At 39.8% G+C, this 17,177-nt stretch overlaps 1 protein-coding gene across 1 annotated transcript in view; it reads right to left on the bottom strand.

Annotated features, from left to right (window-relative positions):
- LOC108797054 (receptor tyrosine-protein kinase erbB-4-like) overlaps positions 1–17,177 on the bottom strand; it is a gene marked incomplete at both ends in the record, with an annotated part of 259,684 nt that overhangs the window by 41,744 nt on the left and 200,763 nt on the right. Inside the window, 4 exons of the mRNA XM_018568620.1 lie at positions 2,582–2,695; positions 4,321–4,462; positions 7,842–7,960; positions 15,111–15,176. Of these exons, the coding sequence (XP_018424122.1) occupies positions 2,582–2,695; positions 4,321–4,462; positions 7,842–7,960; positions 15,111–15,176 (441 nt within the window). The remainder of the gene's footprint in view (positions 1–2,581; positions 2,696–4,320; positions 4,463–7,841; positions 7,961–15,110; positions 15,177–17,177) is intronic.

Here is a 17,177-nt window from a genome sequence, read left to right as displayed (position 1 = left end):
TAACAGCAAGACATCATACTAATTTAAATCCCTCCTGTAAGCACATCTTGAGACACTAAGGCAACAGACAGGTTAAACTTGACTGCAGTCTGTGGACAATTGGCTTCCAGATCACTAACATTATCCTGCGCTTGCTATAAGTTTTCATGAATTTCAATGCCTAAATAGCATATTCCAACTAAGTAGGTTGCAATTTACATCTCCCCAGGGTGTCATTTCTGTCTGTAGAGAGATGGATATTTTATTCCTTATAAAATCACAAATATCTGCCTGTCTGTCAGTTATCTGCATTTCCTATAGAATGTTTACATAATTATGGCTTGTAAATGTATTCTGTTGTTGTGTTGTATTCAAAAATGAAAAATATATAAATAAATAATATACAATGTGGTATAATGCCCATATTGGTAGAAATAGGAATGTGTGACGTAGTGCACAAATTCTAGACCAACCTTCCATTTCACCCTACCGTTTGCCATCCTATCAACATATTATTTCCTGTGCCTCTTTACTGACTGAGTTAAACCATGTGTACACAATTGTAAAATGAAACTCCAGCTACATAAATAAATACATAATTGAAATAAATGAATGTTTACTTGTTTTACCTGCCAAAGGATTTGTAATTCTGTACAGCTTTTCCTGTGATTTGCACACAACTATCATGCTGTACTGGTAGTCAGGTGACATGATTCTAATATGAATGGGTTAAATGATCCGTAGTACATGATATGTAGCCCTGTACCCCCTTTTCCACTTACAGAGCTAGGTTATTTTTCTTTTAAATAAATATTAATGTAATTTTATTGGTATCTATCTACCAGTAGCTGCCTCATTTCCCACCCTCGGCTTATATTCGGATCAATACTTTTTCCCAGTTTTTTTTGGTAAAATTAGGTACCTCGGCTTATATTCGGGACGGCTTATACTCGAGTATATACGGTATACCTGGTTTAGCTTTTGTAGTTTCCTAGGTTATCTGTCCCAACCTGCTCACTGGACAAAGATTCATCATCATCGTCATCTCTATCCATTGACCAGTAAGGCCCCTTTCACACGAGCGTTCAGGTTGTCAGTTTTCCAACCCTCCGTGTGCAGTTGAAAAACAGACAACAATGCATCTCTATGACAGTGCGCATTAAACTGATGACCATCGGTTTACATTAGGAAACATCAGTGTCAACAGTTGAGGTCCGCAATTTCAGATGGATCAGCTCTCCATTTTGACTGACTGAGACTGATGTAGCCTGATGTAAACTGATGATCAGTTTTCATCAATTTAGGTTATATCCATTTTTGGGACTGATGTCGTAATGCAGCCTGGTAAGCTCAATGCATGCTGGGGGAAAGCAAAGAATCATGGGAATTAACCATACAATAATAACAAAAGGCCCAAAACGGACATGTAAAAAATGGATGTAATCTAAACCGACAACGGATGGACAAACTGATGTAAACTGATTCACTTTTTAATCAGTTTGTGTGTGTTGTAAAGTAGCCACCGCTCCAAGCTCTCTCCTGTGATAGACTACAATCTCAAGTTTGCATTGAGGCTGTAGTCCATCACGGGAGTGAGCTTGGAGTGGTAGCTACTTACAACACCCTACAGCCACCCTCCAGAAGAGAGGACAGGGTCAGCACCAATTCAGAGATGATTTGAGGATCTACAGAGTGATGCACGAATAAGTGACATTTTTGTTAACAGTTATGGTACTTGAATGCATTTTTGAGGTTTATCTCCTTAGTTTAGTGTCACTTTGAAGTGTACCCATATCCAAAACGTTTTTTCTTGAACTTCAGACAGAGCAGAGAAAGTTTTAAATTCTGTCAGGTTTTTCTTTTTTGTATTTCCCAATAATTTTCTGTTCTGGCATAATGGTCAACAGGACAAATGGAGAGGGAGAATCTCCCCGTAGGGGGCAATAAAAACCCAACAGGGCATTTAACATATCCATACTCAAAGCTATAAAATAATACAGTGTTTGGATTGCAGATACACTTTAACCACCTCTGACCGGCTATTGTAGCAAAACAGCCAGTAGGGGGATTGGATATTCTAAGTGGAAATTTAAAAAGTCCAAACTCTTCACCCTTTTATGAATAACCCTGCTAGTGTTTACTGTGAGTGTGTGCACCGAGTGCAGATACAATGCCTATGATTCGCTGTCATTAGACGGCAAAATCACGGGCAAAAGGCACAGAGACGATCAGAGTGGCTCGGTGCCTTGTGATTGTTGTGATGAAAGTGAATGAACAATCACAGCAATCATAAATGTAAACAGTACTACTACTGTTCCTCTTACAACAGAGAAAGGGGAGGAAGGGCAATCTTATGAAATAATTCTCATTAATTCAGGTAGGCAGCAGAAGATTCAGGTATTATTTAAGTTGGCTTTATTCACTTGCGTGTTGGGCTGAAATACATATAAAATATGACCCTGATTATGTGATCAGTAAAAAACTACAAAACACATGGTAATTTGTACTCTGGTGTTACAGAAGCACTTGACGCTTGCATTAGAAACATCTCAACTATAAACATGAAGTATCAAATTCTATCTGAAGAGATGATCATCATTACCTTTCGGACAGATTCCAGCACAAGGCTTACACATTTTGATTCCATTTTCTTCCACTTCCATCTTGTTACTTGGACATGCCCTCACACATGAACTGTCATCCACAACAAAGTTATCTAGAAATGTGAAACATTAGTGTTTAAATATTTGGTCAAAATGCACCATATTTCCATGCAGTGTATTGTAAATGTGGAAGAACAAATTCTTCTGTCACATCTCTGCCAGCTCATATACATAAAGGATATGAAATACAAGACTGCTTGTAACACAAACACAGCCCAAATCAATTGTTTTTAAATGAACATATTAGCATTGCCTAATTGCTTTAGGATTGTGGTTCACCATGGACTGGCTGGCAGAGTTGGCTTAGTTGTTCATTTTAAAGGCTGAAAAAGACTCAACCCAAAGGTTCAATCAGTTATAACTCCTGCAACCTTTCCTAACTCCTTTGGTCCAAAGGAAGGCAAAACAAGCCCGTCTATACAACTGTTGTTAAGTCTGCCACGTAGGAGAAAGAATCATGCTTCTTGATCCTCAGGGACATTAAAAAAATCCCCCAATAGAAGAAATGCCATGTTAGCCTTTAGAAATTATACATTGGGATATGCATAGCTGCAAATCGTTGATTCCCTTTTCATCTTTTTGTTTCTGCCATCACTACCTTATGCAGTACAGTATTACATGGCTTTACCACCCTTACTGTGAAGAGCCACTTCCTAAACAGATGTCAAATTATTATTATTTTTTATAATACAGGATTTACAATATAAGGAGGACATTACTGTTACAATACAAATCAAGAGAAGATGGCAAGGAGGGCCCTGCCCATGAGAGCTCTAAATCTAAAATGAAATGTGTCATATAGAAAATTTATATATATCTATTTATGTCCATCATGCAGTTGTTGGGTTTAAAAGTACACTTGGCAAATCTTAATACTGGCCTTGTATATAGTTACATAGTTACATAGTATTTGAGGTTGAATAAAGACATAAGTCCATCAAGTCCAACCTATTGCGTGTATGCATTAAATATTGGAACATGTTAATTAAGTGACCTTTAAAGTGTCCCTGTCACCACAGGGCCACTTTTACTAAGTAGCCCACCTGTAGAAAAAAAAACATTGCCAGCTTTTCTACTCTTTCATTGTAATATTTTACATCCCTTTATGAAATTATTTGTACATTTCAACCTTCTCCAAAACTCCTACTTTATTTAAAAAATGTGGTTTCCAAAACTGAAACATATATTCTACTTTTGACTTAAAAAAGTTACACTGGTACAACACTATATAAGAATCTCATGTTTTTATATAACTTTTATTGACTGCAAAATGTTGATTGCTTTTGCATCCACCGTATGGCATTCCGTGGTGCTTTAAAGCTCTTAGGGGCATATTTATAAAGCAATTAATGTGCCATTCACCAAACATTCACAGGTGGTTAATCATTCACTGTAATTTAACCACACACTAGGAAGATTCACCTGCAGTGAATATTCAATGAGTGTCCGCCCAGCCGTCAGAAGCAGGCTGTCGGCCGGCAAATGGACGGCCGCTCGGCCAGCTTTGGCTTTCAGTAGAACCGAAGGGGTCCTGGGGCCGAAGCTAGCCGAAGGATCGGCCGAAGCTACGGATAGATCCTTCGGCAGCTTTGTGAATAGACCCCATTGTGTAATATGTTCAAGAAACATCCTTGATTACAAAGGCACTTGTCCCATAACAAGATTTAAATAAACTTACGTGGGCATTTGTTGACACAGAAAGCTCCATAGGTGTACTTAGCCTTAGGATTTTGCTCCAGTTGAAAGGCAGTTGGATTATATATATTGGGCTGTGGACACTGGGTGACACAAGATCCACTGTCATTAAATTTCAGACAGGCCTGAAAAGAGAGAACAGGTCGAGAATGTTAATTGTTTACTGTTTCAGACATCAAGATGATTTGGGAAATGTGCTCAATACTTTCACAATAAAAAAAAAAAAGTCCACTAGTTAATTTCCCTTGCTGTAACAAACACAGCGCCTATCAATTCCCCAGCGTGTCTGTGTCCCCAGCAAACTTAAGATCCAGTCCAGCCACCCCCGGGTTTGGTTGACAGAAGGAACACAAAGTCTTTGCATTGAAATGAGAAGGGAGGCTATTCTGCTGCCAAATGTCATTTATAGAAAATGTTCTAAAAAGTTCTATTTATTCTCTTTATAAAAAAGCAGCAAGCAAAAATAAATATTTTGATGACAGTAGTTGACAGCAGCAGGCTGAGGAGTAGTGCTGGTGACAGCAGTTAATAGCCGATGCTGCCTATATTTCCGCTGAACACCCTAATGATCTGTACTTCGGAGGGTTGGCCCGCTGCTCTCCTACACCACCCGTTTAAAATCCAGCTGGGAATTGAAACTACCAATTAGGGAGCAGGGCTGACATTCATTTCTATTGAATCTGCACAGGGGGAGGTTATCATTTCTACAAGAGGGAAAGTAGGTCTGATGTCTCCTGGGGGACGTCACCCTCCCACCCTCCATGAAAGAGCCTTTGTTAGGTTAATGTATAGAATTCTGTAAAACTTTGCTCCTGTTATTGTTTTTTTTTTCTTTGACATTTAGCTTTTTTTTAAATAGTGGACAGGAATAAAACATATAGATAGGGAATGCAAATATCAAGTGAAGGATGTTACCTTGTTTAGGGGATGGTGAAAAACAATATCAATAACACACTGGCATGTGTTCCCTTACTGTCCGATCAAAAATTCTGAACTGGCTAACACAACAATTTAGGGTTTTTCCTGTCACTGTATGATCATGAGCTTTGTCAGAACATCTCTAAGCCTCTGTGTATAAAATAATCATAGCACATCTTGTCTGAAGATACCTCACCCTTGTGTGTTTTCAGACTGTTTCAGATTTTCCAAGCAATGATAATCTGGAGGCATAGTGAATATGAGAATGGGTAGTCAATAAAGTGTTGTAATGCATAGAATGTCAAATGGTGATATTAAGGAGGATCGGTTTTAAATTATGGAGGGACAGTTCTTTTTGTTTTGTTTTTTTTTCATTTATGAAGATAGATTTTAGATTTTCATACAATAGGGTTAATTTGCCAAAAGAGTAGAGACTGTTCACTTACAGGGTTAATTATCCTTTCAGCACATTTTCCAAAACAATCCCACATACTTTTCATCATCCCCAGCACAAAGCACTGTTCAGATGTTAAAAAAAGCTCTCCCTTTTCCCATTGCATACCTGTAGGTCCTACAAGGCCATTCTGAAAAAAGCTATAGTTGCTAGACGCCACTCTGTCCGGGCTAAACAGCAGAATGGGATGGACTTTAGAAGGGCACCCCCAGTGGCCGCTCCAAGAAGATTGGGTATTCAAAGTGAACACACTGTTGGCTAACGTACAAAACACTGGGGGACATTTTTAAAGCAGCACTGTGGTCTAACTATGGTCATGCTGTTGCTTAAAAATATTTCCTGGAAATGTATAAAGCAAAGCAATGTTCTTTACAATTGTGCTCAGTGCTTCCCTGGCTTCAGGACTCCAAACCCAGCAAAGTGTTATTTTCTAAATAGAAGAGCAAATGAAAAGAAGAGCCCTGGTCACATAACCTGTCAAACTCAAGTGGCTGGCCTATACTTCAGTCACATTAATTCTCCTTCATTAGGTGACAGAACTCTGTAGGATACTGCAGGCTCCAGGCCATAGCCTGCAGTTTATGAATGGGCAGTAAAATGCAGGTCACGGTGAAGGCTAACATTGCAGAATAGAGCGGGACATGGATAATGATATCCACTTTTCGTTATTAATGTCCCCCAATGTGAACATTTACTTTGCTAAGTGAACAGTCTCCACTCCTTTAGTAAATCAACCCGAATGGAAAGCATGTGCACAAGCTGAGTGAGACAAAGAGCAATTTCAATGGTAACTCTAAGGCTGGGTTCACACCTATGCGTACGGAATATGCACATTTGCGGTAAAAGAACCGCTTCCGAAGGCTATCCGGCTGTATCCTAATGGATACACGCGGCGAAGACGCCCCAAAGACGCTCATGTACTTCTTTGGGCGTTTTGCAGCGCGTTCCTACGCGCTGTAAAACGCCCAGGTGGGAACCATGCCAATAGGCAATCATTGGTTTTCACATGTTCAGCGTTTAACAGCGCGTAGGAACGCGCTGTAAAACGCCCAGGTGTGAATCAGGCCTAAAACAGCCAGTTAAAATTAATCTTTCACTCATCTGACTATACTAAACTGGAATGTAATGTGGTGTACCCCCACTATCAACCACAGATCTGCAACTTTTACAATGTTTCTAGAATGTAAGAAATATAATTTGACTTGTAAAGCATGTCTGTAAGTTAAAGAAAATGTATTCTTCCAACTTGACAAAAGAAAGTAAATGGGGTCAAGACAGTACTGACTGCAAAGTAATATTGAGTTTTCTAATTGGGACTGCTCAGAAGAGTTGTTAAATAAAGGTCAGGTACAGGAACGTTTCAGATTTTATGCCAAAACTTGAAGAAAGGATTCTGTTTCAAGGTAACAAAATCTGAAGAGAGTAGGATTATTTTTTTAATTTCTTCATTAGGACTTTAAAGTAGCGCTTTATGCTGGAGGCAGGGGCGGGAATGCCTCACCAAGAAGCGAAGGTACCGCACGTCACTGCCACAGACTATATCACAGCCTAGACAAAATTAGAGCTATTCTGCTTAGGTACTGCAAGTCTGATCTGTCCATGCATTGGGTACTATGGACAAGTTTCACACAGCTACACTTTCAAATCAATCTGTTTCATGGCTTCCTGTATGTTACCATTGAATTCAGCAGCTACCACATTACAATGATTTTTAACACTGGGAAATATACGGTTATGTTTCTTTTATGTTACAGATTTATCTAACCAAACATGAAAAAACTTCTTTTTGATGGATGTTAAAAATGTTTTATGAAGCAGGTGGTGGGGATTTGGAAGCAAAGCAAAATGGTAATTTTTAAATCTGCAAAGTGTTCTTGCGAAAGCCATAAATCATATGCATTAGCACATAGATACGTTCAATTTCTTATTTGTAAAACTTATAAAATCTGCCAGAGCTAATGAAGGCTGATGGGTAATACAAGTTGCAATGGGAGAAATATATGAAAGGGCTAAATGAACAGCTTTGTTTGGAGACAAAATGCATGAGGATGGAGAATCAGTAGGAATCGGAATATTAAATCAAGGTTGAGAAGAATTGCGGAGGGTAGAAAGTGAAATGACAGGCAACATACAAAACAGTCAGTGTCTTTAGGTCCAGAGCAGCCTCCAGCACATTCCCGGTGACAGCAATTACTAACGTAAGGTCCATAGCAGCGGCCATCACACTGTTCAGCGCACACAATCTTCGTCACTAGGGGAGAGAATGACAGAATTCATTACAGTGCAGTTTTACCACTTTCAAACATGCCAATCCAGATGTATGACCTCGGGCTTATTTAATAAAGCAAAGAGTAATGTGCAAAGTGTAGTAACCCATAACCACCAATCAGAACTGATCTTTCGCTGTTCATCTTAATAATTACTACAATGTTTTACAGTAAATGTTTTACAGTAAAATAACAGTGGCCCAAAATTCACAGTATTGTAACGGATGTAGAATTGGAATCAGTCCCAATAGAGTGAATACTGCTGTTCCAGCCAAGGCTTCCAGTTAGCCACACCATTTTATTTATCTCTGCTGCCGTTAGCACCACGATGTAGAGGTTATCAGTTGTTGGACACTGTGGCGTTCCGGGAGCAGAGCAGATCTGTTACAGACCGGATCAAAACTGCGTCCAATGTATTCCAATAGTATTTTGGGCTCTAGTTCACACGGCAGCGTTCAGTTCCAGTGCATGTAAAAAAACTGCAGCAAGCCCTATTGTACCTGCTCTGAAACGCTATGGAACGCATGCAAACGCATCAAAAATGCATGCAAACGCCCTGGTACGCACTGAAAGACCATTTTAATCGTAAAAAAACAAAAACGGCATCAAAAGCGTGGCAAAAAATGCAGTATAACACATTGCACTGCGTGTGCAGAAACTCATGCAGATCTGGTCTGCATTTGGTGTGTACAAGGCCTAAAGCACTACTTCCCTGTTATGCATTTGTGTGTGTGTGTAATGTTGTTTTCAATATCATAAACATACTGCTGGTTTTATACAATGTCTGTGCACTCTCTTCTTTCTTATGCTTTAAAGTATCCATATTAATAACTGATTTACTGATTTGAAGAATTTGACAATGGCACAAAATAAAACAAGTAGAAATACAGCACTTTTATTCCAGGTACTCATGCATGTGCTGGGGTTGATTCACTTAGTAAAGTGAATGTTTACTTTGCAAAGGGTGTATTGCAATTAACATAAAGCTTTGTTTAGTGCAATCAACCAGTAATGTACAAAAATGCTGTTTTTAAATAATATTCACAGGCTCATAGCATCCACTAACAGACACTTTCCCAAGTAAACATTTACAGGGTTATTCACAAAAGGATGAAGAGTTTGGAGAAGGCCGGAGAAGTGGACAATCAGGACAACATAGCTGAGCTGAATTGGAGAAGTTTTCCAAATCAGCTATTTTGGCATAGATTGTTCACTTCTCCTGTCTTCTCCCTTTTGTGAATAGCCCTGTTACTATGCTAACTGAACAACCTCTATTTCTTAGGCTGGGTTCACACCTAGGCGTATCAAATATGCGCGTTTCTACCGCAATTTGCGGTAAAAAACGCGCGACAAACGCGCATTTCCGAGGGCTACCTGGCTGTATCCCAATGGATACAAGCGGCAAATATGCCCCAAAGAAGATCCTGTACTTCTTTGGGCGTAGGGCGTTTTGCAGCGCGTTCCTACGCGCTGTAAAACGCCCAGGTAGGAACCATGCCCATAGGCAATCATTGGTTTTCACATGTTGAGCGTTTTACAGAGTGTAGGAACGCGCTGTAAAACGCCCAGGTGTGAACCAGGCCTTAGCTAAATCAACCTCTTTGTGTCTGCTACACATACTTCATTAACAAATAAAACACATTGTGATGAGTCACCTAAAACTGGGTGAACCGTTCCATGTTATCCTCTCTGCACCAGGAAAAAACTGACGTCTAGATTTTTTCTGTGTCTAGTAATGGGAAGTGTGCTTCAGTCCTTTGGCAGTTGTGTTAGCCATTTACAGGCTGGTAGTGACCATTTCACTTCATTTTCCTAGAGGGAAGTTTACAGATTGCATCTTCATCTAGCACGGACTTTGTCAACACTAGCAAAAGTGTTCCTGTTCCAGAATGGGAACGGTTGAGGATATAACAAACAATGCTAAAAAAGTGTCTTAGAGCACAATATATGCTGAAAAATTATGTAAATAAACTGACAGCAGACAGTATGTGCAGCAGAGGAGTGCAGAAGTATGACAGCGGTCAGTATTTGCCAAAGATAAGGGTGTGACAGAGGTCAGTATGTGCAGGGGAGGCATACAGCGGGTATGACAGTAGACAGTATGTGCAGGAGAGAAGTACTGAGGCTATGATAGCGGGTGGTATGTGTAGGAGAGGAGTGTGGATGGTATGACGGTGGGCAGTATGTACAGGAGATTAGTGTGGAGGATATGACAGGGAACATTATGTGCAGTAGAAGAGTGCAGAGTGTATGGTTACAAGTGGGAGGTGGAGTGGGAGGGTATGACAACCATCAGTTGGGAGGGTATGACAACAATCAGTTCACTCACATTTTGATCTCCTATGGTCTGCGCATCTGCTGATACAGCAGTGGTCCACAAACTGTGAAGATGGTTGGGAGGACCAAGAATGAAACAGGAGAAATGTATTAATGGAACTGGGGACAATCAAGTTTGAAAAGCAGACATTAGCATGGACTATGTAATGGAGTCCAGGAACAGCTGAGGTGTTGCTGGGAACGTGGGAATGAGAAGTGGAGCTGAGATTTCAACTACACCAGAGTTAGTGGAGATTAGAGGGATATTTGGTGAGGTGCACTGAATAAATGTGAGAGATTATTGCACTAGAGACTAAGTGCTGAGGGGTTAACACACATGCACTGGATATGGAAGGGTAAATACACATGTGCTAGGGACTAGCTGCTGAGGGCTAACACATGCCGGTGACTGGGCACTGAGGGGTAAGTACTTAGGCAGAAGAGTAGGTTTAAGCACATACATTATGTGCTGAGTATCGCGGGTAAATTTATTGTCAGTGCTGAGGAGATAACACACATGGGCTGATGAATTGGTTAATCCTTATATCATGGGGACAGGATACTGCAGTTACCGCACACACACTAAATATTTCTTACTGAGGGATTTATGTACATGCTCTTGAAGGAGATCACATACACTGCAGACAGGTCAAGAAGGGGTTAATGTTTTTAAGCTGGAGATAGGTGACTGGGGGGTTAACAAGCATTCTGTGAAGGGTGATCACTGAGGGGTTCATGAACACATACTGCTGGTTAGTCACTGAAGGGTTAATGCACATACTCTGCTGGTGAACAAATGGCTTGAGTTCTATGTGCTGGAGGGCCATCTTACTCTTGGTATGGATACTAGAGAGTAATGTGTGTGCGTGCGGGGGGCAGGATACAGGGAAAATATATGATTGTTGAACCTCTAGACCAGTGGTGGCGAACCTTGGCACTCCACCTGTGCCAAAACTACATATCCCAACATGCATCTGCCTCTGGGAGTTATGTCTGTGGCTGTCAGAGCCTTGCAATGCCTCATGGGACTTGTAGTTCCAAAACAGCTGGAGTGCCAAGGTTCGCCATCATTGCTCTAGACTGTGTGTCTGGGCTTAGTGTGCAATATGTTTGGGGAGGACATGGACAACATTCAATATGCAATTTGTGTGGTGGTAGTGTGTGACTGCAGACTGAGGAGCCTCTGTAGGAGAAACTGGAAACTGAGTGTGGAGAAGGGAAACGGGAAAGAGCAATGTGTATATGTTGGAGTTAGGCTCCCACTGTGGAAAGGCCAGTTTGTGTGTTATGGGTGGGATCTCACTGGGAAAGACCACTCTGTATGCTGAAAGTGTGATCTAACTAGGGAAGGGCAAGGGAGAGGCAAAATTCCCCCAGTGGCAAAATGAAACTCTGACTTAGGCATTATCCTCAACTGGTAATTGAATTTGTGCTTTGAAAACAAAACTCTGACTTAGGTATTATATTATTTAGGCTTTCTAGCCTATTGAAGTCATTGGACAAATTTGTAGGTCCCAGGGAACCCCTGCTAAAAAAGTTTTTTATCTTAAACTCCTAGTGATCAATAAGTTGTGTGATCAATAAGATGTAACAAATGAATAGTGGCATACTTAGCCTATGTGACATCCATCATGGATAATTGTTTTGGCACCGCACTGCTATACATGACAATATTATTTTTAGTAACACTCATGAAATTAATAATGATGGCCAGAAATGAAAAGCAGTTTGTGAAAATTGTAGTATCCCTTTTCACTGGTAGTCAGCTGATAAATTATCTCTTACATTTGTTGGCCAGCCATCAGCGTTTTGCCCTCTTACATTGTTCGTCAGTGGAAGAGGAGTCCCCTAACATTGATGGTCAGGGAGAATGTGTTTTAATACATTGGTCAGTGGAAAGAATGCTCCCCTTACTGGAATCATTGATCTCAGTGGTTACTTGTTAGAGGAATGGCTGCACTAATACCATGCTGCTGAAGCTTTCAAGAAAAGTGCCTGCATAGTTATCATCAAAACTATGCTGATACAGCCAGGCAGCAGATCACTCTGATACTGCTCAAGGAACCCCTAGCAACCTTAATACTCTAATTTATAAAGACTGCTGTAGCAAGACAATCTCTGCAGAACAAATGCAATAGCCAGTTCTGTGAGAATGTGAGAATTCCTATCCACCTAAAGATCCTCTTCCCAGTGTTCTGGCCTAGAATAGGAAACTGAATTAGACAGGTCATATAGAAGAACTCCCATCTTTTCAAAGGACCTCTACTCCATGTTCATCATAAATAAACTTTCAATAAAAGAAAATATCATTTATAAGAGAAAGCTAATTATAACACCATCAAAGCATATCTTCCCTAGGGTTAATAAAGGTATTTTAATACTAATTTATGTGGATCTAAAGTAAGTCATATAAACAAGGCTGAATATTAGAGATAATAAAGATGAAGAGGGCCACATGCAATCTACATAGTGTCTCTCCTGTGGCACTGGCCAGAAGCTAGGGCAGAAGGGTTAAAGAAGGCAGCAACAAGCCTCAAAATGCACAAATTATTAGATCGTTTCCTTATTTTGCTCTCCTCTTTTGGCAGTCTCTGGACATTTGAACCTAAATTTAGCGAACTATAGGTGTAATTGCATGTAGGGAATGCTGAGGTTTCTTCACAGTTCAGGGGCCATGAAAAATTACACAGAAGGTGGATCTTGCACAAAAGAACATCATCATCCAGATGTGCCAATGTTATCACAATCTATTAATTTGGCCTTGGCTGTCTCCAGTGGAATGATAAACTTCATTATTTCCCAGCTTTGTGGTCTTGCCTCTATAATGTTTAATATCTTGATGAAAGGTTGGATCCTTCTCTGAGAAAATAGGATCATTAGCAATAAAAGGAACCGATCACTGGACTTCTGTCTGTGACTAATTAATATCTCTAACTCTATAAAGCTCTCCCTCACCCTTATAGATATTTTGTCTTCTCTAGTGCCTAGGAAGAACCGCGGTATGTCACCTCCCCCCATTAGATCTTGCCTTTTATGCCTAAGCCCTCTGAACCTTTGTGGATATATATGTGTATATATATATATATATATATATATATATATGTGTGTGTGTGTGTGTGTGTGTCCAACTATTTTTACGTGCCAGTTAAATAGCCTCCTAATGTTAATGTCACCTAAACAGAAATGGCAGACATAGCACGTATAACCCATCCAGAATAATAATTAGCCTTGAGATGCCCCACAGCAAGTTTTAAAACGTAGACAACAGTGCTACAATGAAAATCACAGTTCGGCATCAATGAGCCTGGGGGAATCAACCCCATTTTCGCCGAAATGTTTCTGTTAATTTTACACCGTGTCCAGGCATTACACTGCTCCTGCGAGTGCCGGCCTGGTGGACAAATTAAATCAATACGGGAGACTTATGAACATGCAAAGTTATTAGCACAATACACAGATTTTAATTAAAGATGCTGCGTGCCGTGAAAGTGCCTGGGCGATCCTGATTGATTTGGGATGCTGTTTCAGCTATTTTCTTGCTTCTTGCACCAAAGTCTTACTAGATTTTTCCCTATCCTAATTGGATATTAGCTGTACAGTTTGCATTCTCTAAGAAAAAAAAGACAAAACATCCAACAGGTGCTGTTTGTACAGTATGCAGCAAGAGCCACAGACAGAAAAATCAACTTCAACATTTAATGTGCAATATAAACTGCAATGGTGTAATATAAGATACATTTGACCATCTACTTCTTTAAAGTTAAAACTAAAATTATGATGGAATGAAAACGTTTATTTTAGGGATGCACCGATATATCGGCCACCGAAACATATCGGCCAGAAAATGGCACTTTGGCATAATGCCGACAGTGCCATTTTCTGGCCGATACAGCGATGCATCCATTTCTCTGCTCCCCGCTTGGCGCTGCTCGTTTACAGGCGGCTGAGCGCTGCGGGAGGAGAGCGCTGTGAGCGGCCGAAGTCTCTCCTCCCCGCACCGCTCAGTCTCCTGTCACAGATCAGAGGAGAGCAGCGTGGGTGGAGACAGCCAGCGCTATCACAGCAGGTTGAGCTACACTCGCTCAGCCTCCTGTGACAGCATGTCAGGAAGTAGAGCAAGGTACAAACACTCAGCGATCAGTGATCGCTAAGTGTTTGTAAATAATTTAAGACATAGTATAGTTACTATAGCCTCAAATATGAATGAATGGGAGTGATCTACATCACCTCCTGTTCATTCATGATTGGGGTTATAGTAAACTATATTTTCATGTTATGAATGAACAGGAACACTCATAGGGGATTCCTGTTCATTTATAACAGGGGCTGCAGAAAAAGAGATTGAGGACTCTGTGTCCTCAATCTCTTTTTCTTTTTTTAGTAGGGAAATATCAAGAGCCTAATATTTCCCTGAAGCACCTAAAAGTAAAGTAAAAAATAAAAATATAAAAAAAAAATGAATAAATAACAATATAAAAAATTAATGAAAATAAAATATTTTTGAAAATGTGAAAAAGTTAAAATAAAAAAACCTTTTCGGTTTTGGTTTCGGCCTGACATTTTTTTCTATTTCGGTTTTGAAATGTTAATTTCGGTGCACCTCTAGTTTATTTGTCCACATGAAGTGGGGGAATGAAACAAGTCTATGCTCATACACATAATTAAGGACTCAATTTGTATATTGTATCTAGTTGCATAAATTCAGCTTATGTCCAATCACAAATCATGTCAAATTAACCTCTCCTACTTAGCTGTTATTTGTAACACTTTCATATAAATTAACAAATACATATTACTTTGAAAAAAAAATCTACTTACATCTTTGGCACTGATTTTCTTTTGGCCCCCAACAGTGGTCAGGACATGCTTTTGGACATTTCCCACCTGACAACAAAAGATTGCTTTATATGACTAAATGTTCATATGACCACAAGTTTTTAAAAATGCATCACATTATTTTCAAACTCTCCTGAAATCTGTCATTAATGCAAACATTGTTTTCACATTCATGTCGGGTTGGGGACATCATTCGTGTTTAAAAACCTACAAAAATCTTACCCTCTTGTACTGTACCCAAGAGTAGGATACATTTATTAACAAAGATTTAATTGATTCTACCTGTAATGTGGTTCTACACATAGGATAAGTTGGATGAGGAAGACAATAATTATTTAAAGTGATCAAGATGTGAGTTATAATAGATTATTACTTATTTTCTGACACAACAGCACAGTATAATTTAACTAACTACTTACTAAAAGATAATGCATTAGAACTGAGCTCTTTCAAATTATATCATTTAAAATGACACAATTGCATTTGGTCTGAACATAATAATAATAATAATAAAATAAACACAGCATAAGTAATAGAACTTTTAATATAGCATTATAATGTAAAATCCAAACAATCATTCATTTAAAGTGACCAATGCTATTAATTTTGCTAAAATTGTTTAAAAAGCCAATATCATAGCACTTCAATGGACTTTTGACAGGATATTATAAGTATAAATATGTGCCAGTAATGAAAGTATGGATGTTAAAGATGTAGCAAATTGTTGCAAACAAATAAAAAAAGATGCTATTACAAACCTGACAAAATAGCAGTGAAAATACAGCCAATAAGAGCAGAGGTAATCCTAAACAATATTAGTGCTAAAACTAAATGTTGCATCTGGATCAAGAAAGGTGGAAACTCCTATGTCAAAACATAGGGAACATTACAAATTAAAACGACTTTTATTCATTTAACAAATACATACTGTGAAACAACATCCCATGTATATATAACCTCTCACGCGTTTCTATGACTAAGCCAGATCAGTGAAACGCGCGAGAGGTATTATACACATGGGAAGTTGTTTCACAGTATGAATTTGGGAAATTTATAAAAGCCGGTTTAATTCATGAAGATCCATAGAAGTCTGGCTTGTCTTTTGAGAAGAATGCACATGTTGGAGGATGAGGCGTGTCTATATTATCTGCACCCGTGGTGATTAATGATTGAAGTAGCCTGAGAATTGGAGCGGTGGACTGTTTGCACTGATAGAGAGCATTAAGCATTGGCCAGCGATACATTGGGAGGGATGGACCCCTATCAAAAGTGATCACCAGTACTCTTGTAAAGGGGACCCCCATTTTTTAGGGAAACCACTCCCAGAGTACCCCTTACATGCTGAACGGCATGCAGGCTGATATCACCACAGCAAGGAAAATGCACGCTTGTCAATCCTTTGCTATTGGTTGGTTAGACTGGTTATCTCTGATAGGGTGGGGGGGGGCAAAGTGAGATGGTCCCTTTTTCACCCAGCGGGTGGTTTCCAGTGCACTTTATTGGGACATACAAGAGAGTCTTTAAAGGGATCCTGTCACCAGGCCATTTTAAGAACAAATCTTCCCATAAGATTACATGTGCATTTAACATATTTCATGCAAGTTATTTACCTCCCTTGTGTAGCCATCCAAAAGCTCCGATACTGCTGCTGAGCACCACCATCTTGTATGTGATGTCAGTAGCCCTAGCCAATTCAAGTGACACTCAACAGTTTTCTCCTTCACTCCCTCCTTGGCAGCTACATGACAAATTCTATATATTGCCCTGATAAGGGCTCAGTACTTTTCACTAGGGCTGCAACAACTAATCAACATAATCGATTATAATCGATTGAAAAAGTTGTCAACTTTTTCAATAATCGATTAATCGGCTTCCGATCAGTTGGCCCTGTTCACGGCTCCACACACCTCACGCTCGCCGCTGCCAGACCTGCCCGACCACATCCACGCTCTCTACACCGCACCTCCTCCCCGCCTCAAATTCACCGCCCGCCCACATCCACGATCGGCACAGGGACGCGGGGAGATGTAGTAAGGAGGAGCAGGTGTG

Source organism: Nanorana parkeri, unplaced genomic scaffold (genome assembly GCF_000935625.1).
Source record: "Nanorana parkeri isolate BGI_ZX_2015 unplaced genomic scaffold, ASM93562v1 scaffold1218, whole genome shotgun sequence".
Lineage (NCBI taxonomy): Eukaryota > Metazoa > Chordata > Amphibia > Anura > Dicroglossidae > Nanorana > Nanorana parkeri.
The sequence above is the reverse complement of the archived record's forward strand: the minus strand, read 5'-3'. Positions and strand labels throughout refer to the sequence as shown.